Below are 25320 nucleotides of genomic sequence, written 5' to 3'. Positions count from 1 at the left end.
TACTGCATACTGTTACTTTGTTATTCCTACAGTAAAACAACATAATTTCAAGATAAATGGAAAACAAAAACAAACTAAAACGTTTCCATTGTTTTAGTTTGTAAGGGGCTGGAAGGGTATTTGAAATATTTTGTGAAAAAAAAATCTAAAAAGAAAAGATAAATAATAGAAGGCTTCATCCTCTGTATTTTGAGGCACAAACAACGTTGCATTTTTACTCACTATACGGCAATGTTAATGCAGAAACTTATCCAGTATATCTTACGATATATGTCGTATATTTTTTCTTATTTTAAAATTCTATTATCAAATACGTCACCAACCGATGTTAACTTTTATAGATCTTCACTGAAGATGAAGATCTGGGACTGACCGAGATAAAACATTGTGAAAATCATCAAAAGGACATAAGTGTTAACATGATTTTCATTCCCAGAAGAGTTCATTCAATGCAGTCCAAACTGTTCTTCAGCCTGTACTTATTTCTGCACACGTGTGAAAGCAGTGATCTTAAAGGTAAACTGACTATAGCTGACTACCTTAACTTATTCTAGTAAGCATGTGTTAAATAGCCATTTGCATCTGTTTGCATAGAAGCTTTTTCTCATAGCATAATGTTTTGTCTGTGCCAAATAGGGATAGTAACTAGCATGCATCATGGGTAATATCGTGTCTACATCAACAGGGCAGTATCAGCAGTGAGAAGACCTGGATGATTGTGAGATCAAAACTCAGCATTTCTTTGACTGCAACAGCCTCTGGAATAAGACCTCCCAGCCATTAACTGTATTCTAGAGGCTATACATCATGTGCAATACACCAAATGCACACTAGCACGGTCGTCACTTGTGTCTTGAGCGCACTTGAAGCAGGGTGGGCGTCTGCTCCATGATCCGCAGTAACAGATTATCAATGTAGTCCTCCAGGTCTCGAAGTTGAGACTTAACTTTTTTAAGCTCAGCTTCACATTTACCCAGCTGCGCCGCCTGCTGCTCAGAGGCTGCCTGCTGCTTCTGCATGTCCATCTCCTGCTGCAGTAGCAGGGAGATCAGCTCCATGTTAGTCAGGTGCTGGTACTGGGCCGCTCGGTCCACTGTCGGCTCCTATGTCAGAGGAGAAAGAAGCAGAAGAGGTTATGTATTACCATGGGGCAAAACATCTCTCTGCATTTAGGGACTGAAAGGAAACAACTGATGTTCGGTAAAAGAATTCAACAGTTTGGGGCCTCTCGCTGTATTTTTTAGTTTTGTGATATACCAGATGTTGCCATTGGCAGACAGGCAGGCTGCACTAGTTTAGCATCTTGACTCTTTTCCTCTTGTACTATGTGTGAGATGTAGTTTAGCACTGAATTACTGAAAGAAGTCAAAACAACCATCTAGGTTGTTTGTTCATACCTATAAATATGATCCATAGAAATGTCATGTGACAAGCAGCAAACAGGACAGCAAAAATGACTATTTCCACATCTGAATAAGTATCATTCTCAAGGGTGGGGGTAGATGGCACTTTCAATCATTCATGCATTTTTCAGCCATGGGGCATCTGTTCAAGACCAAAACACAACCTTTTTTACCCTTCTGAGGTCATTTCACTTAATATACTCAACACTTTTGTCACTTACTGGTTGGTTTTAGGCAATACTCACTTGACTAGAGTGATAGAGAGAAATCAAAACTACTTGGTTTGGCTTAGAATAAGATCATGGTTGTGGTGGCTGTTGCTCAGGATGAACAGCAATTATCTTCCAATTGGAAGGTCAATGGTTTGACTTTCAAACGTTTGTTGAAGTGTCTTTGGGCAAGGCACCAGAAACCAAGTTGCCTCTGATGCGTAAAATGATGTGAATGTGAGTGAAAGAGAAAATAGTGTGCAGCCTGTAATATTGTACAGACTAAGATATGCTGTATGAGAGTGAGTATTTCCATTTAGTATTTAAAATGAATTCTTTTAACAAAGTGACCATTACCTTCATAGATGCCGTTTCTAAAATTCACGTGCAGCTGCTCTCACAACCACTAGAGGTCTCATTTTTTCTACTGTAATTATAGGTAGATTTAGCCTGCGTGAATAAACAACCCACAGGGTCTATATGGTAGGAGGGCAGTGTAAGCTGCATATATCTTTCAGTTTTGTGGAACACGATACTTACCGTATTTTTTGGGCTATATCACGCACTGGGTTATAAGCTGCAATATCAATGATCGACTGCTAACGGGTCTATTTTCATACATAAAGCGCATCGGGTTATAAGGCGCATTAAATTAAACAAAACTCAGATAAGTCAAACTTTATTCAACTCTTTCACAATAAGTTTGAAATCCGCTTCGTAAGCATGTCTCTTAACAGGAGCCATTTTTGGGGTAGCGGGTATAGAAAATGAATGAATGAATGCGCACACCTTAATGTTGAAGCACAGATCGTACTTCTCCGCGTGACTACGGTGGCCGTAATGCTCACTCCATCAAGCAGTGCAGCTTTGTAGCTCACCAAGGTCGTGCTAAAACATTTTGACAGATTTTTGAGCGCCGTGTACCACATAAAATCGGTTCTAGGTCAGAAAGCACAACCAGAAGAATTAATTCATACACGCACTGACAATTTTTGAGAAAATTAAAGGATTTTAAATGCGCCTTATGGTCTGAAAAATACGGTAAATACTTGAATTATTTGCCAACACCGTCTTTCCCAGCGTGGTGAACCTTCCCCATCTTTACTTCTCAAAGGCTCAGCCATTCATGGATGCTCTACCAAATTAATTAGGAGATAAACAGCAGCAAGGTGTTTTCAACATTCAGTCCTAATTTTTAAAAATGTTGCATCAAATTCAAAAAGAAAATAATAAAGCTGTTCTATTTCATTTAGTAGACAGGGGGTGACATTATTTTTAAAACATGTAGTGCTTTCCATGATTCACCCACTGCAGGTTCATATCCATGAAATTCACTACAACGGCTGCAGAAATAATAGAGAAACCCTCGTGAACTAAAAGACATTTTACTGTGGCATAAGAAGCAAAATAAATGGAAACAGTCCCTTACTTCTGTTCATTTTCAGGTGGCACTGAAGGTGCCAGGACAGAGACTCATATCTGGGCCAAATAATTATGTCACACTTGAGAGAGGTAATGAGATCAGGATTTCTCTCCTCGATGAAAGAGGCAGCCACAGCCTAAAAGGGAGCAGCTGCGTATTTTCATATGATCTATATAGTGGTGGACTGCTCCAGTGGTAACCAGCACTTAATTGTTTAACTACTGTAGGCAAAAAATGATTAAGTCCTGCATAAAGGTCAAACAACCTTCTCTACCTCATTCTTCTCAGGTTCAGCTGCAGCCTGATGGGTTGTGCGTCCAGGGTGGATGGTAGATTTAAGCTTCTCAAGAACAGAACGACCATCCTTCTTCTCTGATTGGCTGGACGTTAATGGTTTCACTGGATGAGGTCTGCAAAATCAAGAGGTCAGCACTAGCATCTCAACACTGGCATACTCTGTGTTTATCAGAGATGCAGAACTTCTACAACATATAGCTTCTGAGTTATTCATCTTTTCCAATCAAATAATGAGGTAAAATTGTATTTAATCAATTAATCAATACCCATCCTGTAAAAGCAAAACATATAAAGCTGATCAACAATTGTAACTACTAACTATATGAAGGAAAGGTAATCAGTACAGGAGGTCTGGAGTACTATGTTTAATGATAGAAAATACAAATGTATCAATCAAGTTTTCTGCAGATTTTTGTCGGAACTAAGACCAAAATAGAAACAACGGTAACTAAAATCAAGGTAAAAATATAATTTCTAGCACCCCGTATCATTTAATCGGCAATTAAAATGGCACTCCTGACTGTCCAGTCCTTATTCTTCTGCATATTTATTCCTTTTGCATACATCAAATGAGTCAGTTCTGTCTTAGGAGGCTTTGAATCTAAAACAGCATTAGTTCTTTGACTGTCCCCTGCTTAAATAAAGATATATTTTAATAGTATTGTTCACACTTATTTTCCTCATAGAACATTAAGATATCCTACTATAAACACATACGTAGCTTTCTTTAGCAGGTAGCCAGAATAGCAGCAGGAGCAGCTAATTTTTCAGCAGTGCAAATTATTAGAAAACAACAAAATTACAAAAGCCAACAAGAAACGAAAATATGAGATGAATAACATAAAGGTGAAGCAAAGCCAGAAGCAATGCGGTTGCTGTCATCCAATCACATTGAATGAAAAGGCAAAACTTAAATATATTAATGTGTTCAACATCAAACAAGCCAGCACAGCAGAAAGAAACACAGCAACCAAAAAAAAGAAAATCCCATTTACATGTTTTGTTGAGTGCATCTTTAATGCAGCTTGTAAGTACCTACAGAAGTCATGTCCTAGTGTGAGGACTCTCACCTGCTCTCCTGATGGGGCAGGTTGCTAGCAGGCTGTGTCTCCTCAGGCAAAAGTGAGTGGCGTGCATCGACCAGGGGCTGGTCAGTGGTGAAGGTGGTAGAGTAGGAGGAGGTGTAGGGAGCCACAGCCAGCGTAGTGCCAGCTCCACCACTGGGCCCCATGGTTAAGGAATGTATGGGGGGGCAACAGACAGGGGGATCAGCTGATAAGGAGAGTGCAGAATGGGTAGAGGGAGAACAGGGTTCAGGCTCTTGCAAAGATTTCCCAATCTTTGTCTTGGAAGGGGTTTTGCAGTGTGGTGCAACTTTTGCGTGGAGGTCTTCAAAACTAATCCCAGAGGGTTTTTCTGATGCTGCGCTGTCCTTCAGTGATACTTCTGATGTTCTGTTAGACTCATTTGTCTGTGTTTGGTTACTAATGATGACATCTTCCAGCATATTTGCCTGTTTATCTAATGCTTTTAAGGAAGACAGAGCTGATTTAGTGGGCTGGTAAGATAATGGTCCTTCACTCACCTCTGAAATGCTTTGAACAAGGGATAAAAATTGCTCAAAGTCTCTGTCTCCATTTTTGCTTTGACTGTTTGGGCTGTCACAGCTGTTCTGTCGGGAAGCTCCTCTTGGTCTTATTCGTGCACTAACAACTCCTGAGAACGACTCAGTCTGGTTTGGTTTGGCTGACTTGTCTTGTGGGTTTCCATTATCGTCACAGTCCTTCTTGTTTTTGAAGTCACTTCTTCTCCTTTGTTCTTCTCCACATTCTCTTTCAACACCAGGTGAATTAGATGCTGGATTTTGTGAAACTGAAGCAGGAGTCTCTTGGCTGTGACCCCGTGGTGTGAGATTATTCCCCTCACATCGACAATCTTGGCAGTTGTCTTGGCAAACAGGAGGTACTTTGCAAAGTCTATTAGAGGATGCAGTTATTTCAAAAGATGAGTTCATTGAAGCTATGTAGGTGTCCTTCAAAGTGAACAAATCCTCAAGTGTGGTCTCCTTCTGACAAACGTCAACTTGCGAATCCTCTGGTAGAAATGTGTCACTCAAATTAATGATATCTTTAACAGTATCAGCTGCGTCTGATTGAGAGGATCCATCAGAATCAATAAAACTAAAATCTGAGTTGTTCACATTCATGTTCAGGTCTCCTAATGTTAGTGAAAAAGATATGTTGTTGTTGATGCATGTGGTTTCACATGGAATACTTTTAACTATCTCCTCCACTGTAGTGCAACAGTTATGTGGTGCCTTGGAGGGAGTAGTAGACGACATACTGATACAGTCATTAACGGGTAAGTCGCTTTCGACAAGCCTTTTAGAGCATGAGTTCTTAGATATGATCTTACTTCCAGCAGTTTCCTCGGCATTCATTGATAACTGATGACTGTTAACTCTGGGTTGTCCATAATTTCCTCCACACACACGTCCATACAAGTCTTGCTCAAACAACATCCCTCCCCAGTAGTCAGTTTGATCCTCCAGAGGTTCATATCTAGACTTTTTCAGCCCCTCTTTGGATGTTACTCCAGGAGATATAATGCTTGTGTATGGCTGAGAGTGGACACTGACAGAGTCAGAGGTCTCGCTGCTTGCATTCGGGTCTGGAGATGTGCTGTTTCCTTTGCAGTCACTCTCTCTGCCATGTTGTAGTGAGGCCACACCGGTCTGAGAGAGGAGGTAGGCTTCTTTATGGACGGCTAGCTCCTGGCCTCTATGCAGCCAGCCATCAGAGAAAAGCTCATTCACTGAAGTTCTTAAAATTCTCCTTGGAGGTAAAGGTGGAGGCTCCTCTTTGTACGTTTGGAGTTCTTGTGTATTATCAACAGGGGGATAAGCACGTTTACGAGATGAAGTTGGGCTGGTTGTGGGCTGTTTTGGGGGAAGACTTTTATTTTTAGGAGACTTGAGCCTGCTAGAGGCAAAGGCATCAAACGACTCATCCCATTCGCCTGCACTTTCAGATGTGGAGCAAGGGGCGGAGTGGTTAGAGGAGTTAAGTGCGGCTGCTTTGGGTAATAATGCAGGGAGTGATATCTGCCTAGCTACTGGCCTGGGGCGCTCCCGCTTTATGGAAACATTATTTGAATCAGTGACTTCAAGAACAGTGCCGTGTGCGCAAGACTGGGTGGGCAGAGAGGTGTAATGAAAGGGGGATGAGCTAGAGGAGGAGCATGGCGCCAATGGAGGCGACTTCTGCAACTCTTCTGCTACGAGCTCCTCAAAAAAGGGGTTGCGCTGCATACGTGGGAAGAAGGGGTTGGAAGGGGAAAGGGGAGCTGAGGAGGGGGAGAAGGAAGGGGTGAAGAGATTGATGTGACTGCAGTCATCGGGTGAGACATGACCAGAGGGGGAGACAGAGGGAGAGGAGCACTGAGGAGGTACAGGGGAGCAAGGAGGAAGGGGAAGGGGTACGTCTGAGCTGCTTTCTACCTTAGGAGAAACTTCCAGCCTGTAGAGGAAAATAGGGCACAATAGTCCTCTTAGTTAATGATGTGCCAGGTTACCAGATGGGGAACACAAACATAATACAAGCTGATATGCCTCAACAAAGAAGGACATTTTGGTCAACTAACTTCAGTCTCAAAACATCAGCAGATAAAGGGAAAGACTCATGGAAACATAAATTAAATTAAAAAAGCAAAGCCCATTTGCAAAATAATTAAGCAAATAAAATATAAACAGATGCATTGTAGCCATTCAAACACCACCTTCACAGTCAGCTACTGTGTAGGATGAGCTCATTTAAACATCACATCTTTTTTTCCCAAACCACTGTGATGGTGTAACTTTAAAAGAGAAACTCGCACAGATAAAAAGAAAAAAAGGGGGAAATAAGAAGAAAAATGCAATGCTGGAGTGCTATTTGTGGAGAATATAGTGAGAGATGATGATACAGCAGGATATGGCTGTAAATTGGTGAAATTATATCAATTCCATTTTCAAATGAGCAGAAAGCAGAAAAAACACTGACTCAGAACACCCATTTGTTTACAGGCCTCCAGTGTAGACTGATGGAAGGTAAATTCATAAAAGAGTGTGAAGCCCAGATGTACCCTGTAAATGATCCTGACTCACCTTGGCTTGTTCTGGGAGTCACCAGAGCCAAACCAGCCTCTGAACCTTCCCTCAGATGTTGAACCAGCCTGGTTTAGGTCTGACTTAGCTGGGAGAGAATCACTCCTCCCTGCAGAGAACAGCGTCTTTCTCAGCTTCCTCCCTTTCTCAGGTGAACTGGTAGCTGAGGAGACCATTGCTGCCTCGACATGGCAGCCCCCGGTCTGAGCTTCCCGATCTGGGGCAGATGATGACTGAGCTTCTTTTTGTTCTTCCTTTTCCTCTTTCTTAAACTTGTCAAAAGACCAGCGTCTGCCCTCTGCAAAGGAACTTTTGTCCTCGCTTCTTTTGGTGAGATTCTGCAGAGAGCGAGACAAGGGGGAGCATTTCTCCAGCAGAACCAGTTTAGATGGCAGCGCTCCAGAACTCTTTGGAGTCGATGGCTCTGAGTCGTAGACATGGCTTCCATTTATACACAAGGATGATTTGGACTGAGTCATGGTCTGACCTTTGAGAGACTCCACTGCAACATTTGATCGAGGGAAGGTTGTTGTGATCTTACTAGCTTCATCGCTGAGTGCTCGCTTGTGTGTGAGAATCTTTGTGGTGTGCTGGCTGGTGAGCACTGTTAAAAAGACACAAGAACTTAATTATCACAACAAATATGAAAGGTTTAGCAGAACTGGTTTATTGATGAATGTGATATTCAGTTCTCTGTAATAAGTTTTCTATTTCTTTTGTGACAAAAAGGAGCAACAGTTAAATAATTTTTTTCTTTTGCCACGTGAGAGCAGGGGAAGGCAACATTAACCGCATTATCTCCACAAAGGAAGTTCTGTTTTCAGTGCTGTGTGCTCGTCTGTCTGTTTATCTGTTTGGAGGACGTTAGAGTAGAGGGGGAGCATGGACAAAATAGGAATCTCATTTTATTTTAAAATCTGTACCTCAAGCACCAAAACACATTTGGTAGTTGCTTCAGACTTCAAGGACGTCTTCATTGTCATTGTAGTTATTGTATGCAGTTCCCTTTCTTTTTTTGTGTCTAAATCAAAGGAACTTTGGCTGAGTTGTGATTTTATATGGTCTATTTAACCTTCTACTTTTGAGTAGGGTATTTTCAAGCATCGGGGTAACTGTCTGTGATGCGGGTGCGCAGGTCACTGGTCAAAATTATTTAGTTCATGGTGAGTGGTCCAAGAAAAAAAGTGCGGGGTGATTGCTTGAGCATACGAGCACAACACTGCAACCCACATTACATGAAAACGCTAATAAAACATTTCTATTGTTAAACCAACCTTTCTTAACATTAGCGTCCAAAAACTTACACAATGTAGAAAGGAATGATGTGACAGTGAAGCCTGAGGTTTATTGATATGAGATAATAGAACTCTTCTCTTACCACCAGCCTTATGTCAATTCAGCTTTCCTTTCTATGGTGTGAATGCAACCAGAGAAAAATCCCTTGAAGGTGTAATATGTTGTCTATAACCGAGTCCATAGAACTGTTTGGTGCATATGTAGCTAAAAGCTCATTTTCAAATCAGTCGGAATCCAAAGCACCCTGTTATGTCAGCCACCTTTTTCACAAGCGACAACTTTTTTCTATTATCTCTAGGACTGGAACAGATGATGTCCAGACAAAGCCTTAAATAAGTTAGTGGGTTTTTATTTTTCACTCATAGCCAGTAAAAAAACTGATGAGGAATATCCCAAGCAAGAAGTTAGGTCTTATCTCAGCAAGGCTTTAAATCTTAAAGAATGGATTCTGGCCCCAGAAAAATAAAAAGTTTTGTTGTATTTTATTGCTTTGAAGTTCTGCAAAAAGCCAAAATGTGTTGTGACAAACTAACTGTATGGAGGTACACAATATATTCCTTTAATATCCTTTTCAGATACAAAGGGTACTGACCTACATCTTGCCAACTGAGACTTACTATTATATATACTATTCTGATCTTGTTGACAACTCAAAGCACCAACCCTCCCATTGGAGGACAACCGCTTTATCACCTCAGCCAAATCCACTCCAATCAACTCAGTTTTGAGTTGTGTTTGACACTAACCTCTGCTGCAAAACACTAAGAAAACTGTTTTGTTTTTTATTTCCATCGCATGTGAATAATACCAAAACCTACCTTTCTTAGCTAAATCTGTTTCTCCATAGTGGGAGTCGACTCTCACTTTGCTTGTGTAGATGGGGGAGCTGGGGGGGTCTGACAGCAGATCCAGACTGGGTGGAGGGCCGAGGTTATCGCTTGCCATGGAAGAGATACTACTCTCTGAAGCGAGTGAGGAGCATGATCTGGTGTCAGACGACTTTCGCAGCCTTCCTTTGAAGAAATCTTTCATCTTGCTCCTCTTCTCCTCTGTTATCTCCACATCTTGGGACTCCACCGCCCTTCCTCCCTCCTCTCCAAAGGGTTGCCCCAGAGACCCGGACAGGGCAGCATAGCGGCCTGGCACAATGGCAGAGGAAGACTCCACGTCCCCCCTCTTCCTCCCTGTGACGCGATCCTTGAGCTTGCCGAACGCAGAGCGAGGCTTGTCCTTCATGGTGAGGTCGAACATACTGGCCGTCATGTTGTTGCGGGTGAACTGGACCGTCACCTGAAGTTCACCACGTTCCTTCTCCTTTCTTCCTGCCTTAGAGTTGAGCTTGAACCATCTGCAGGAACAGTCAACATCACAAAGAGAAATTTATCTGAAGTGCAGTGATAAAGTGTTAAAGCCTAAATCAGAACTTGAGCCGTGCAGCCATTCAGTCACAAACTGAGCAAAAACAAAATAAAACAATTTCCTCTTGGCAAAGCTTTCCATATATTACATAATCTGGGAATACAGCTCAGGGGTTGTGTTTAAATTCTGCCTTTAAAAACCTGTTTCATAAACCTCAGAGCAGGAAATCACAACCCAAATTCCTTGAGATCCTTCAATCTATGCCTGTGTATGAGCTTATATAAAAAGACAAAGAGACATATGAGGGGTCAGCAAATTAAATCCTCTGTTTCTTCCTCCGAGGTCCTGTGAGTGGACCACAGAAAATATCATACAGCCAAAACTAACAGCAGGAATTCACTGAGCGTCGAGGGCGGAGAAGCCACAATTAAATCCAGATGTGTTGTATTGTTTTACTCCATTCTACTCTTTTCAGTGTTTTACATAACACTGAGTCCTGTTATGTCACCAGTTGTTTCTATGACTATCAGTTATTCTGGATATTCTACACAGCAAACTATTTTTTTCTGCTGAGTACTGTTGCAGTTGGGAATAGCTAAATGCAGGATTTACTGGTCTTGAATGAACGTTGAAAGCAACGATTTTGAATGCACCTGTTTCTCATTCACGTGTTGAAATGTTGTTTCAGTTATTTAATTAATCGGAACAATAAATTATTTAAGAACATCCAAGGCTTTCTTTGTAACAAAGACACATTTAAACTGATTCAAATAAATGGCTATTCCACCAACATGTGACAGATTTTTTTCATATGCATGCAATCCAAAAAATTGTGATTAAAGACATCTGTTTGGGGGGGGAAGCCCACTAATGGCCCTTTGATTGAATAGTTCAGCAAAAGTTAATACTCTGCAAAAAGCATTATAACAGTTTGATGTTGGACCTTCTCAAAACTTGACAGCCAGTAATATATTGCAGAGGTCCAATAAAAAGACACTGACACTGTGTACAGCCTCTTCTAACCCCCATCGGTTAGCTGAGGTCTATCATTACTTTTCCAGAAAACACTGGTTCTTTGACTCTTTGGCTGAGGTTCATTTTGGGTGGAAACATTTTTACACTGCATAACCAATCTTTTAGGAAATGGAGTACAGCCACTAATTGAAAATAAGGACAAGCTTGTTCTTAAAATCACATTTTTTACTAAAGCGTGAAGAAAGTAAGAATGTGTTTCTATCTCAGAGACCATAAAATAATTTGATTAACATATGATGCAAGGTCATATTCTGGTTCTTTTTCTTAGTATCTAAGAAGGCCTGCTGAAGTACACAGTATCCTCTAATATTGCTTATAGTCATTATATAGTCTGAAACTACATGTGTGGCAGAAAATGGTACATTTTGCATAAAAATAGAGACTCTCTGGCTAAGCCATAACTTGTGCTACACTGGAAACTGCAACTCATCTTGTTGATGAGCAGTGCATTATGGGAACCTCTGCTGGAGAAGCCTGCGAAATCAGTCCACAGAGCAGTAATTTAATGATGCTGTACTGCTTTGGCAGCTTGCAGCCATGTGTCCAGCAAAACACCACCTGATTCCACCACTATACGCTCTTGTATAAGATAATCGGTTAACTCTCAGCTGCTGCGTTTTGGGTTTCAAAGACGCACGTGACTGATCGTCAGCGCTGTATCGAGGTGACTTTAAAAAAATATTAGAGTTACTGTCACACATAAAACATGACACATCACTTATGTGTGAGGAGTAAACTGACATGTAAACTGCATAAAGTAAAAGCCAACCTACTCATCTCTTGGACACACTCCGTCTTGAAATATCTTATCAAGAGGAATGATGGTTTGACCGAGAAACACGTCCAGTCCGATAAGCACCCGGTGCATGACCGTAAGGACCAGGTCTCCGCTCGCCGGGGGGTAGGCGCTCCGGCCACCGTCCTCCAGGATCCCGGGGAGCAGCTCGAAGCAGCACTCCTCGTTCCACATGGGTACCTCTGCCTTCTCCACCAACCCGGTGGTGTACTTCTCCTTTCCCACCTGGATGATGGTGTACAGGTAGCGGCTACCGTGCTTGCCCTTGGTTCGCAGTCCCCTTGCGCGGAGGACGGTGACATTCACATGAGTGGGCACCCATCGCTGATCATCGTCCAGATCTATCAGTGACATCATCTTGTACCGCTACACAGGGGCGCCTGTATGCCCCCTAACAGTCGTAGTTTCACTTAGTGATGTGTCTTGTGAGGTGATCCGGTGATCATTCCCATGTGCGACGCGCCAGAGTTTCCGTGCTGCGCAAAATTACCTCTGCAGAAAATCTCCAAATTCCGCCGAGCCTCTGAGGGTTTACCCGAGGTCAGTTTTCAGACAGACTCGGCCTCTGCCAGTTTCAGTCTCTTGTTTCTGTCCAAATTCAATCAATGCAGATCACACGAGGCGAGCTGTGTGCAGGAATCATCTCAAGTCAATGCTCCGTACATGTCGCATCACTAATCAGTTAACGGTCCGAAATCTGCTCACTGTGGCCCGCCCTCCTCCACAACAACAGGCCCACATACAGTGTGTGAGATGCCGCAGAATTAAAGTGAAACACCCAACCATAGCTTTATCAGATCCACCGACACACAGAAGCTGCTCTGAGCTCTGTTGTGTTGTCAATGAGGACCTTCATGTACGAGAGGCAGAGGGTTGTTCTGTGCTTTAGCAGCAGAAAATGTTAAAGTTCAGTTTCCAAGAGGATCCCTCTTTAAGTGTTTTCCAGCTCATATTAATTTGTTAATTTCGAGAAGTAGCCTGTTGTTGCCAACCAAGCTCCTGGAACAACGTTCTCTATTAAAAACATAACCTCATACAGAGGTAAAAAAAAAGGCTACAAACTAACAAATAACCTGGATATTAAAGTAAACGGAAAACCAGAATTGATCATTACAATAAAGCTGTTTTCAAAGCACAACCAGATTTTTAATCGATATATATATTTTTTAGATGTGTTATCTATTTCTTTCTCTGCACAGATCTGCAGATGAATTTATATATTTCACATTGACTGGAAACATTTTTGTACTGTTAAACATATTCATTGAAACGGTAATGCCACCTTGTGGATTTCAGAGAGGAAGCATCATCACTGAAGAAACTACACTGATCAAATATCAAAAACTTCAGGTGATGAGGCTGTAACCACATGCTGTTAGATCTTTACAAATGAACACAACCTACCAGCCACCACCTCCCTTTACACCTGAGCTGTCATGCTCTAACACAGCTGCATTATGGGGTTCAGTGGAAGTATAGCAAGTGATTTAAACTATCTCACAGTGATATAAGATCAGGCTGAGAGATGCCCAACACTAATGGTTACAAGAAGCCAGCACCCTCTGGGACAATCAAACTTTCTTTTTGATTTTATTTTTATGGACTGTGAGAAGATTATTTGGGGGATTGGTTCAGATAAGTAAGTGTATATCTTTTTCTTTTTGCTGAGGGGAGGGCTGTTTAAACTGTGGGTGCATGAATTGAGTGATTCAACATCAGCTCTCATGTTCACTCTGTATCTCAACAAAAATTACGTTCATGAGCAACTCTCATTTATAGTTAAGTTGGGATGTTGGATAATTATCCCACAGAGAGTCAGATGGAGGTATTGCACTATTATGCAATACCTGTGTGGAACTACTATTACAAATTCCCAAAATATCAGTCTGAGGAATAAAAGTCAAGTGTCAAAGTGTCAAAGGTAAAGAGTTGTTGGAACAAATAGGCCCTGTAATATTATGTATCATTACTGCTGTACAATACAAATATGTGGGTAGAAATGTAACGCTTTTTATATCCTGCTGGATATTTGAAATAATAACTTAATCTGCAGTGTAGGTGAAGCATTCAAAAGTAAAAAGTATCATTCCTAATAAATCAAATGAGAACAAGTATTAATTTCCACATGTCTAATCATTTGCTTTCTATCAACACAGACAGACGTTTTCAGCCTCAGTGCTTAATTTATTTATTAGAAATAAAAAAACAACAGAAACTCTGAGATTTGTAAAAATCTGACTGATGTTTCACAGTGTTGATAACTGCCACTTGGAGGGTAAAGGAGTAAATACAAACCACTGCTCACATTCAGAACAGCAACACAACAACAAAATCCAATCGTTTTAAGGTTTCTGTGGCACTTTTCTACTTGGCTTTTTAAAGAGGGAGACGTGGTATTTCAAGAAAACCTCACACAACAACTTTGTACTTTATATTACACATTTACACAGCACTGTCAATGAGGAGAACTGACCGAATAACCTGCTACATTCAAACTAGAAAACAGTCTCATGAAGTGGAGTTTGTCAGGATCAAATCAAACCAGAACAATAATGGTTATTCCAGCAGCTTCTCACAGTTTGACCACAACAAGAATAAAAAGTGCAAATAAGAAGAAGTGCTCAAATTCGTCCACTCAGAACATTTGTTAATTGTTAAGAAGTGGATACTCTCAGTCATTATCAGGGAACACCACACATCAGATGACATCTGTAACGCAGCTTTAACATGTTACACCGTGGAGGTCCTCCAACATGTTTAAGGCAACATCCCCCGGCAGCTGCCTTAAATTAAAAAAAAGGCTTCTGCCACCACATATTATGGGGATACGTTTTAAATAGTTGTTTATTTGTGATTGTTCCAACAAACCTTTCTAATAGGATGCATACAATCACAAATTAAAAGGAAGACAAATATAAAACTGTAGACACTCAAAAAAAATCACCAAGAAATCATTGTTTTTAACTTTCCATCGTGAAGAACACGCAGCAGTGTTACTATTGCTGCGACACACTAAATCTAAACATAACAAGGAGACTTCGTGTGATCTTTGAAAATGAGAGAAATTCTGCAGAACAAATGGCTGAACTGTTAACGAGTTAAAGAGGAGGAAAACTTTGGTTAGAGTTGTGTAGTACAGTGGCCCTGAGGTGCCAAAAAATGAATAAAAGCATAAGGATTTTAGTAAACACAAGAGCATTATTGTGTGTTTTCTTACTGGTTGTGTTTGCTGTTTTTTTCTCTTGTTGTTATTGATGTGCTTTTATTGTTTGGATGTCTTGTCTGACATTTTATCACCTTATTCGCTGAAATTCGCAAAGTCGTATTTGCTGAACCATAGTTTTGTGTTCTGAAACGTTAACGTGTTTTCTGTTCGGTTGTTGGTGGGTCTGTTCTGTTTTGTCTTGTCACCTCAAGGCCACTGTAGTCATCACAGTGGGAAGCAATTGAAAAACTGATTAAAAACTGATTAAAACACAGAGTTTGTGTCTAACTCTGTAATGAGAACAATTGCAACATTTTTCCCAAAAATAAGACAAACCAAGCTGGATTTCAACGTATTACATTGGATACACTTTCCCTTTTAAAAGATAAAGCTCAATGCATCAGATTTGATTCAAATTAGGAAAAAAATTGGAATCAAAGTGCAAATCTACAGGTAACAAAACATGACTTCTCAGAGGCACTCCTGTAAAAGGGTTGCAGGTAAAGGTGCTTTCGCCAGTGATAAGGAATTAAAAAGGTAAATGCTACTTCTATGATGGACAAGATCAAGGTGCAGCTTCACTTGTAGTTGTGAGTCTAACTTTAGTATGCGTGTAGTATGGAGTGTACCACAAAGCAACCTTGCTGAAATGAAAACAGAAGAAGAAGAAAAAACGAAACTGTAATTTTTCACCGATTGTAAAATAAGTGCGCAAAATGTCGAGTCATAGAAAAAGTAGCATACGGAAGACTCCGGCTGTGTTTAATTTCAAACCGTCATGAGTCAAATTTTAAACAAACATATTTTAAGGTATAGAAATGGCAACAAATGAGTTATAAAACTATTGGACTGAAGTTATATTCTGTATGATAAACTTCTTCTGGAATGTTTTCTTCACCGACAGGATAAGGTCTGTGTTTTGGGATATGTTGTTGTACAGCTACATTTCAAGCATTTTCTTACACTTGTCCTTCAACTTCAGTCAGATTGGCCGTTCTGGCAACTTTTCAAATACAGCTCATCTTGTGACAGATGTCCATCGAAGCCGTCCATGTAGAGGCTGCTGGTGCTGCTGCCGCTGCTGCCCAGAAACGTTCCGACCGCCCTGCCCTGACGGGCGTGGCCGACAGCGTCACTGAACACTTTGTTGATCTGCTCCTCTGAAGGCATCCACCAGTCTGGATTTGAGGCACAGTGCATCCGGATAAACTCTGGAAAGATTTTGAATTGAAATGTAATTTCTTTATCATTGGAATTCAAAAGAATTCTTTGTTTCAATCAGTGTTTGAAGTGGAGAAGGTTGGAGTTTGGTTGGAGATAACCGGTGAAGTGATAAAGATGAAAAGACTTAATGGCCAAAAGCAGAGCCTCAGTATCTACAATGGATGTTTGTTATGATTATTTTCATCACATTCAGTCACAGCTGAGTTTTGGAGCAGGTTCAATAACACAGGTATTGAATGTATTCTTTATTTAAGTGTCTTTTTCATGTTTCAATGTCAATTAGAAAATAAATTAATTAATAAAAAACAGCCAAACGCTTAATTGTCCATGAGATCGACAATATGGATTTCTCTCTCAAAGAGGAGAGGAGCAAAAATTAAATATACCAGACAATTTGCTGGCTGGAGAGTCAGACAACAGTGACTGAACTGATAATCCTGCAACTGAGAGATGAGCGCTCTACAGACTGAGCTGGAAACAATGGGCCTGTGAAACAGCCAGTATTATTCAACCCACTTTGAATTTAGAGAAAACAGCATGAAATGGTGGAAAATGAAAGATGATTTGTTTTTAACTGTGGCACGCTATAATTAAAAAAAAAACTGCAGCAGGAATTAATCTGCTCTCCTGTCATGAAGAAGAGAAAGATTCAGGTAAATTATTTCAAAACAAACTTTGTCTTGGAAAATACAAGAAAATGAAAACATGTCCATTTTCTCCCTCATTGCGTGCTTTATTTCAGCCGACTTCCTATGGGAAGCAGTGAAACTGTTTGACTGAAAATAATAAGAGATGGGGTGTGAAGTAGGAGAGCTTCAGATATGCTGAAAACTCTTATCTAATTGTTGCAAAGGCTGCTGACTTGTGTAGAAAAGGCACATTCCTGTATATATAAGGCACCATAACTGACACTGTATGTACCAGCCATAGCATTTGATTTAGGAGGTCCTCCTTATGCCATCAAAACATCTCAGACTAGTGAGGGCAGGAACAAAGAACATCTGGAGTGTGATTCTAGGATGTTGTGTAATAGTTCTTTTATGCTGTGTGATCGTCTTTGTTGTGTCCTTTGAGCCCCTCCTAAGCAGTTTTTGCAGGGCCCACAGCTGTCAGGGAGGGGAAGCTGTTACTCTAAGGGAGTGCTTTTACATGTGGGGGGGTGTGACTGGTCTGCAAAAATGTTTACGTATATATGAGGAGTAAAAGTACTTTCTATATGAATGCCAGAATTCAGGTTTATCACAGCAGAGCATTACACTGTAGCTCACTTTACCTGTCAGTGGTTTTAATGTTGTGGCTGATCAGTTTACAAGCAGAGGTACAGATAAGGACCATGGCAAAAATGTAGTTTCATTTATTTAAAGGTGGAGATGCTGTGCGATGACTAATTTTTATTTTAACATACCTTTCGACTTGGAAAATGATTTTTTTGAAAAAGTGAAGAAGATGAAAATGAACCTGTCATCTACTCTTACTCCCACAGTGAGAAATTTTGGACCTGAACTGCTCCCTGCTTCGCTCCACAGATTTGCCTGTTGTACGCATCAAGATCGGAAGATTAAGCCGCAAATATAGCTACGGAGAAAACTTCTGAGAGCGTCATCTTTACGTGTTTGAGCACCTGTCAATCCAGACGAGGAGTCGGTTGCACACTCAGACAACTAGCAGATGTATTACGAAGCGATGTGAAGTATTATTAGCATTTGTGAGATATCATTTGACAGCTTGTAGCTGGAAGTGGTCGACATTGTGTTTGTGTTTTGCTCTGAAAACTTTCAAAACAATCTAACTGTCATGGCTCTTTTAGCAGCAGTGGAAAGCAACTGGATTTTAGATTTCTTATGTGTGAACTCAAGACTTCTCTGTGAACTTTCCATCTCAGATGTTAGGGAAGTGCCCCTCTCTAGTGACAAACTTTCACAGATGCAAGTGGGCACAGACCAGACACTTATGACATATATGTGAGAAAAACAACCGCCTAATTCTTGGAAATCTTTCAAAGTAAACCAACGATTAAAATCACGACCGCAATTTAGATATTTGTCTGATCTTTAGCTCAACGTAAAGATATGATCATTATATGTCTAAAAATATTAAATAAAAGATCCAAACCAAATGCAAGTAAAAAAAATCTTGTCTGACACATATGTTTGCAACAATTTATGAACACATTTTTTGGTATAACTATGAGGCCATAAATAATGAAGACAGTTGCTGCTGCTGCCTTTTGATTCTGACACAGAAACACTTCTAAATCCTCCCTCTTTCAAGCGACGTACCTCTGAGGCAGCTGACTTTGACGGGGTTGAGCGGTCGTCTCTCCAGGCCCGGCTCTCCTGAGTGCACCGAACGCTTCCTTTTGCCCAAACCGCAGGAGAACTTGAGCTCATCTGTGGTGAATACGTAGCGTATCAGGTAGCGCAGCAGCCGTCTGCCGTCTTTCTTGGACGAGTTGACAGCTTCGTCCCACTGCTTATTAGTGATGAAGAGAGGATAGTTCTCCAAGAGCTGTTTGCTGCCCTGTAGGGAAGTGGACGGCAGGAGTGACACTCAGAGGGAGTTCGGGTGTGGGCTCAACTAAACTAAATGGGGCATATTCTCAGTTATCAGCTATAACACTAAATAGTGGTAATCTGACCTCTTTTACCTGCGCAAAATTACATTAAAAGACATCAAGATTAAGAGAAGATTAAAGAAATCAAATCACACACCTCAAATACTGTCTGTCGTTCCTCCTCCTGTAGAGACACAGTTTTTAATTCGATGTGTTTTTGCCGCTTGATGAAATGCATCTGATCTGAGCTTTATTACTCCTTACTGATAACGCATGCTTTTAAATGCTGTGAATAATTAATATGAAGCTGGTCCTCACCTCTGTGAGCTGCTCCTCTGCCACTGGTTGCACCAGCTGGTTGTGAAACTCAAGAACAGTCTTGAAGTAGTCAAGAACATTTTGACAGGGAACTGTGAAAAAACACAAGATGACGTGACCGGTGATAGAAAATTCCCAATCAAAAATTCCCTGAAAACAAACAGCTGCTCAGATCTGTCAGCTTCACAGTTTCTAAATAGTTTTTAATGCAACTTGAGACAATGTTCTTACTATTATTATTCAGCAGCAAAGCTCTGCATGGTTGTGTCTAAGGTTTGATGGTAATTACAGCACATACGGTACAGAAAGAATACATCATCCTTATTGTCACAACATTGTGGATTTAAATCTGAACGACAAGCTTCTTTGAGACATCCCCACAAGGACAGAGTTGTGCCTGTAATCTTTCAATCTTTCAATCATTCAGTGAGAGAAGTAAAATAAGACTCGACCTGAAGAAAAGATGGCCGCAACAGACATCTTCTGTGCGTCGTTTAGAACTGACTGGGACTGAAAGCTTTGAAAGAAGCTCCATGAATTTAGAGGAAAATCAAGAGTACTTCTGGTGCTTTCATCCAAAGACTATGGGAGTGACTTAAAGTTACAGATTTTTACACTGTAGCCAGATTGTTAATTTTATTTGACATTGTTGTTCAAAGAATACTGTGTCTTTGTCTGCTAAATTAGTATTCTGATCTTGATTATGCTGCGATTCAACAGAAGATGATAATGGCAGGTTTCATGGCCTCCTAAAAGGATATTTCACAACACTGGAGGTGTTGTCTCAACAGCAGGAGCAATTAATCCAGGAGCAATTAATCCAGGATCATTTATTTGGATCATATAGTTTCTATGGAATTTCATAAAGCCAGGGTGAACGGAGGTAAGAATTCAGAGTAGATTATATTTCTTTTCGAGGTTTTTATGTTTAAGATTATATAGGTGATGTATAACTCTTAGCATTTTACTAATTTTCCCTCTAACTATACCCGTATGTAGCTTTTCAATATTTCACTGTACCCTGATGTGGACTGTCTGAATTTTTAGCAGAGGAGATGTGTCAATGTGTCTTTGTCTGGTTTACATCGGCCTTGTCGTCTCCCAGTGTCACCATCCTGTGTTTTTGAAAATGTAATAAAATGTTGCTCAGGAAAAAAGAACTTCATGCCAAGAGATTCCAGAAATGATCTGATGATAAGCTCTGTGTCTTGATTAACTCGTCCAATCAAAAGATTTTGCTTAAATACCAAGTGAGATCTTGGCTGTCTTTACTGCACCTGGCATGTTCTCCAGCTTGTTGCGGAGCTCCTCGTTTTCCTGCTGTAGAGACAGCACCTCCTGCTCGAGCTCCAGGCAGCGTGGACAGCAGCTTTCCTCTTCCTCTTCCTCCTCAGGCAGCGTGGATGACGGGTGACCGTATGACTCTGAAGGAGCTGGGGAACCCCAGCCTCCCAGGTTGTGTCTTGAAGGAGACGCAGTCGAACCAGGGTCCGCTGACGGGCATTGCTCGTCCTGCTCGTGTTGCTGAGGCCCTGAGAGCAGATAGCTCTGTAGGGAGTCTGTGAATATGCGGAGTACTGCAGAGGTCTGTTGTTGGTTCAGATGGCTTTGTTGGGCCTCCTCCTCGGGATCTGAGGTGGAGGAGCTCTCCTCAGGTTTAAGCTTCCCCTGTGAGGCGCAGTGAAGCCCCTGAGCGTCCCCTCGCCCGTCTTCCAACTTGATGTTGGAGGTGAGTGGGGAGGAGGGGGTCTCCAGGAGACGGCCGTTGTTAAGGAGGCTGAGGACTCGACTGCATTGCTGAGCAAAGGCATCCAAGATGAGACGGTTCTCTGTGGTGGAGGGAGGAGAAGTCAAGATAGGTCAAAAGCAGTGCCAGTTCCACTACGGGTTAGTCATTATTAAGGAGTCTGTCTTGTCCTAGGAAACAACTGTCTGCTAAACACAGCTTGAGGGTAATTAATAAGCTGTTCTGGAGCTTATTGATGTATCACATGTTCTCTTTTGGGCTTGCTCAATTTCCAGTTTTGAGAAACTGAGAAAAAGCATGTGTTTATTTTGAATCTGAAGCCAGCAAACATTTCAAAGAATCAGGGACTGGGACACGTTTACCACTGTACTGCTTCCCCTGTAAGCTTTTGGAAACCGAGGACCCAAACTGCTCTCTTTTTAAGAGCTAAATGTTTTCCCAGTCTTGCTTGACATGAGTCTTCAGCGTCCTTTGTTGTATTTTACTCCAGATGTTTTGTAATGGGTGACAGGTCTGGATATCGAGCAGGTAAGATTAGCACCCGGACACTTTGTTGTAATACATGCATAATGTGGTTTAACGTAATATTGCTTAAATAATCAATACTTCCTGAAAAAGACGTCCTTTGAATGGCAGAAAACATTCCAACAGCTGAACATATAATTCAATATTAAGGTGCTTCACAGATGTGCAGCTCACCTTTGCCATTTGCACAGAAACACCCTCATACCATCACAGATACCGCATTTTTTAGCGGAATGCTGATAACAAGCCAGATGGTCTATCTCCTCTTATCCTCCATAAATTTCAGATTGCAGGACAGTTTTCCACTTCGCCTCAGTCCAGCTTAAATTTACTCAGAACCAAAGAAGATGGCAGCATGTCTCAGTTTCAGCATATGATCAGTTGTCTTTGAACAATTTTCTTTTAAAAATAAGGTTTGAATTGTTTCCACAACACTTACTTGATCCACTGCACACAGTGTCACAATGAATCTTAATGGGCAAAGTCACCAATTAGTCCAGCTGGCAAATGTACAATATTTAAACAGAGAATTCAACTGCTTATGTCAAGTATATCTGTTGTAGCCTTGGTTGCCTCCTTTTACTTATGTGCGCTTGGTCTTTCTGTGGCAAAGTGTTGGCAGCATTCAGTGAGCGCCTCTGTTTATAGAAATGTCAGCTTGATTATGTTGATTTATTCAGATGTCAATAAACTCTAAGGTCAGACGATCTGCCGTGACCAAGACAATCAACACATGGCTATTGTCCAGAAACAAGCCTCAGTGTACATTTTTCCTGGTAATCCAGGCACGTCTCAATGAAATGGTCTCACACACCTCTATGTAATGATTATGAGTCCACACAAACGCACAAATATACACACACGGACAAAATGAGTTCTAGGCAGCCATTGCGGCGTTGCCACTCGCTCAGACGTGTCTATCAGCCTGGCGCAGATGTGTCGCATTTATTAATATGCGTGCTGTCTCTGTTTACCCGTCGAGATGTATCTGATATTATTCGTCCTCACCCTGCACCCCCACCCCCCTCTCCTCCTTCTCCAGTCCTGTGGCACTGTGAGCTGAGAGCCTCATAAAATTTCATTAAAAACAACACGGTCGGCAGAGGCAAATTTATGAGGCCCATTTATTTTAATCACAACTCTTTGAGAAAGGCTTTTCAATGCAATTTGTGCGTTTGTGTGCTGAACTGATTGCTGAGTTCCAGGGTCTCTGGTGCTGCTCCTCATAAGAAAGGACATCAACTTTTTTTTTTTCCATCCCCAGCCACGAGAGAGACAGTAAGTAGTTTGTATTGTGCAGATAAAAAGCACTTTGATGTGTCATTATCAGTAAGAAAGCATGACACTTTTAACTAGAATTGGATGGTGCATCAAATGTGCTGCAGGAAGATTTATTAGAGCAGGGACAATAAGATTTTGTGGGATTATTTTATAAATGATAACAAGATCATGTTCAAGCCAGAACAGATGCAAACAATGGGATCATCTGCACTGGTTTAGCACAGACTGGTTTAAACAGGTTCACAAAATATGATACTGACATTTTTAAAATAAAGATTCGACATTATGTGCACAAATTAGCCAGTTCATACAGTATATCGGTTAGTTGATATGGAGCTACTAGTGCTAGTTGAACAATTGAATGTAAAGCGACAAAAAACCAGCAGCACACCAGGCTTCTGCCGCCTGTGGTGATAAAGAGATTAATATCTGATTAAAGGATGCAATGCCTAATGTTTAATTTTGTAACTGTCAGGATTAGGTTCATTGCTTTCATCTAAATGTTGGTTCCCATGGACCCGCCCTCCACATGGGGACCACATTTCTTCCTGTACAGCCCCCTAATGAACAGCAGCTGAGGAGAAAAATGAGCAGAGAACAATGTGCTTCAACAGGAGATGGTGAGGACCCTTATTGCTAACGCAAACACCCATGGATGGGCACAAACACAGTGTAATTTTGAGCACATGAGATTTAATCATGACTACTCTCATTACATGAGCAAATCAATCACTACAGACAAAAAGGGAGAAATGGGAGCAAAAATTAGAGGACCAGGTGATGTGGAGAAAAAAAAAGAGATGCCTTTCACTTGAGTTTTTTGACTATGTAGTTGCTTAATGTTTATTGGCCAGTATCTGGTAAGCAAACCAAAAATACACACCTCTATCAGGAGGCCTAAAAGTGCGATTACTATAACTGTTGAATGAAAAGAAACTATGAGTGACGGATCAGACCAGACCTGATCTGACTAGGGGTCACTCTCATTACCCACTCTGGACAAGTTTGAAACCCACCTGTGCTGATCCCGTAGGTGCAGTCCGGAGAGAATCTGGGCTCCGTACCGCTGCCGGCGCGCCACTGCTGGGAACCATGAGATGCTGCCGCTGCCGCTGAGGTGGATGTGGGGACTCTGCTGGTGGGCCTGGTCTCACATGGGAGACGATGCTGCTGCTGCTGCTGCTGCGGCGTTGGGTGATGCTGCTGGCTGCTGCTGATAGTGACGCTGGTTTGGTGAGGCTGCGGTTGCCGCTGTTGGTGGTGATGGTGCTGCTGGAAGGGATGAGGCTGCTCGGGATGAAAAGTGAAATGATGCCCGTCGCCAAACAGAGGCACGTCGACCACGGCGGACCGGTCAAAGCGCGACTTGCCCGCCGAGCGCTTGCTCTGGAAGGTTTTCAGGGTGCTGTACGGACCCCGTTGTTGTCGGCACATCTTCGGGGCGCAGGGCCCTTCATCTGCCGGCTGCATCTCTCCCTCCATCCCGGCCAGGTGTCAGCGCGTCGGACGGCTGTGAGTTGGTTTTGTAGCGCACTGGTGTCACAGACAGCTGATGAGTGAGGGATCCGATCGTCACCGTCTGGCTTGGTTTCCCTCACACACACTGTGTGAAGGGTGGGCTAATTTACTGACAAGTCGCCGCTCCAATCCCCGGTCGGCAGCGCCAACACTGAGACTCCTCCAGGGGGAAATACAGGCGGGACTTGTGCGCCGCTGCCAGCCTTCTTTGTAACCAGCATCCTCACCGAAAACAACGGGGCGCTATTGCAGTTAGTTACAATCTCAAACTGATCAACCAAAAACGCTGAACGAAATCCTGCAAAAAAGAAAAAGCAGAGGCCATTTTGCTCCTGAGCTCACACGAACACAAACCACTATGAAGGCTTCCAAATATTTCAAGCTCAAAATAAGCAAAGGAGCTTAGCAAAATGAAAACTACTGATAAAATATTCAAACTACAAATTTAAGTCATTTTCATTATCATCATTACAGGCTATAGCATCACGCCCCCTGATTTTAAGCCTATCGGGTTGACGGTTTGTTTCAGGCCTAAATAGTTAAACTATTTTTTAAAATCTTACATTTTTACTTTCAGTAAGTTAACTTTACCTTCTGTCTGTGATCTACGGTGAAAAGCAGGTAACAGCTGTTTAATAGCCCGCAGGCCTAAAAGTTCACAGAGCCACAAGGGGGCGCTGCATCAAAAGGTTTCAAACAGAGGAAATTTTAAAAGATGGACGACCTGCTGCTAACCACACGTTTTCTTCTGTCAATTTGAACAAACCACACAGGTTTTTAGGCTCTGCTGCTGACTGACTTCTATATATTTTGCAATAAATAAAGAAGCTAGATTTACACTGAAAAAATGCCTAAAATAATATTTAGGTGGCCAACGAGTTGTTTTAAACATTGTAAAATTCGTGGTAAATTGGCCTATGGGCTCAGGTCCAGGAGACTGGTCAGACGGGATCTGCATACAGCTCAGTCAGAAGTGACCACAAAAA

The 25320-nt window shown here is 41.6% G+C and overlaps 2 protein-coding genes across 2 annotated transcripts; both read right to left on the bottom strand.

Annotated features, from left to right (window-relative positions):
* Positions 1-258: 258 nt before the first annotated feature.
* On the bottom strand, positions 259-12709 carry rab11fip5b (RAB11 family interacting protein 5b (class I)). The gene is made up of 6 exons (XM_072395363.1): positions 11940-12709; positions 9591-10120; positions 7477-8080; positions 4403-6850; positions 3310-3445; positions 259-1103 (listed from the first exon to the last, which is right to left on the bottom strand). The coding sequence occupies exons 1-6, from the start codon at positions 12317-12319 to the stop codon at positions 843-845; spliced, it is 4359 nt and encodes a 1452-aa protein (XP_072251464.1). The 5' UTR covers positions 12320-12709; the 3' UTR covers positions 259-842.
* Positions 12710-14895: 2186 nt separating this feature from the next.
* On the bottom strand, positions 14896-24372 carry LOC140318579 (BEN domain-containing protein 4). Its single transcript, XM_072396395.1, has 6 exons — positions 23833-24372; positions 20541-21092; positions 19264-19355; positions 19103-19129; positions 18671-18911; positions 14896-16378 (listed from the first exon to the last, which is right to left on the bottom strand). The coding sequence occupies exons 1-6, from the start codon at positions 24296-24298 to the stop codon at positions 16146-16148; spliced, it is 1611 nt and encodes a 536-aa protein (XP_072252496.1). The 5' UTR covers positions 24299-24372; the 3' UTR covers positions 14896-16145.
* Between the last annotated feature and the right edge of the window lie 948 nt (positions 24373-25320).

This window comes from Leuresthes tenuis, unplaced genomic scaffold (genome assembly GCF_036924035.1).
Source record: "Leuresthes tenuis unplaced genomic scaffold, fLeuTen1.0.hap1 SCAF_11, whole genome shotgun sequence".
In the NCBI taxonomy this organism is placed as follows: domain Eukaryota; kingdom Metazoa; phylum Chordata; class Actinopteri; order Atheriniformes; family Atherinopsidae; genus Leuresthes; species Leuresthes tenuis.
Note: the sequence above shows the minus strand (reverse complement) of the source record. Positions and strands in the feature narration are given on the sequence as shown.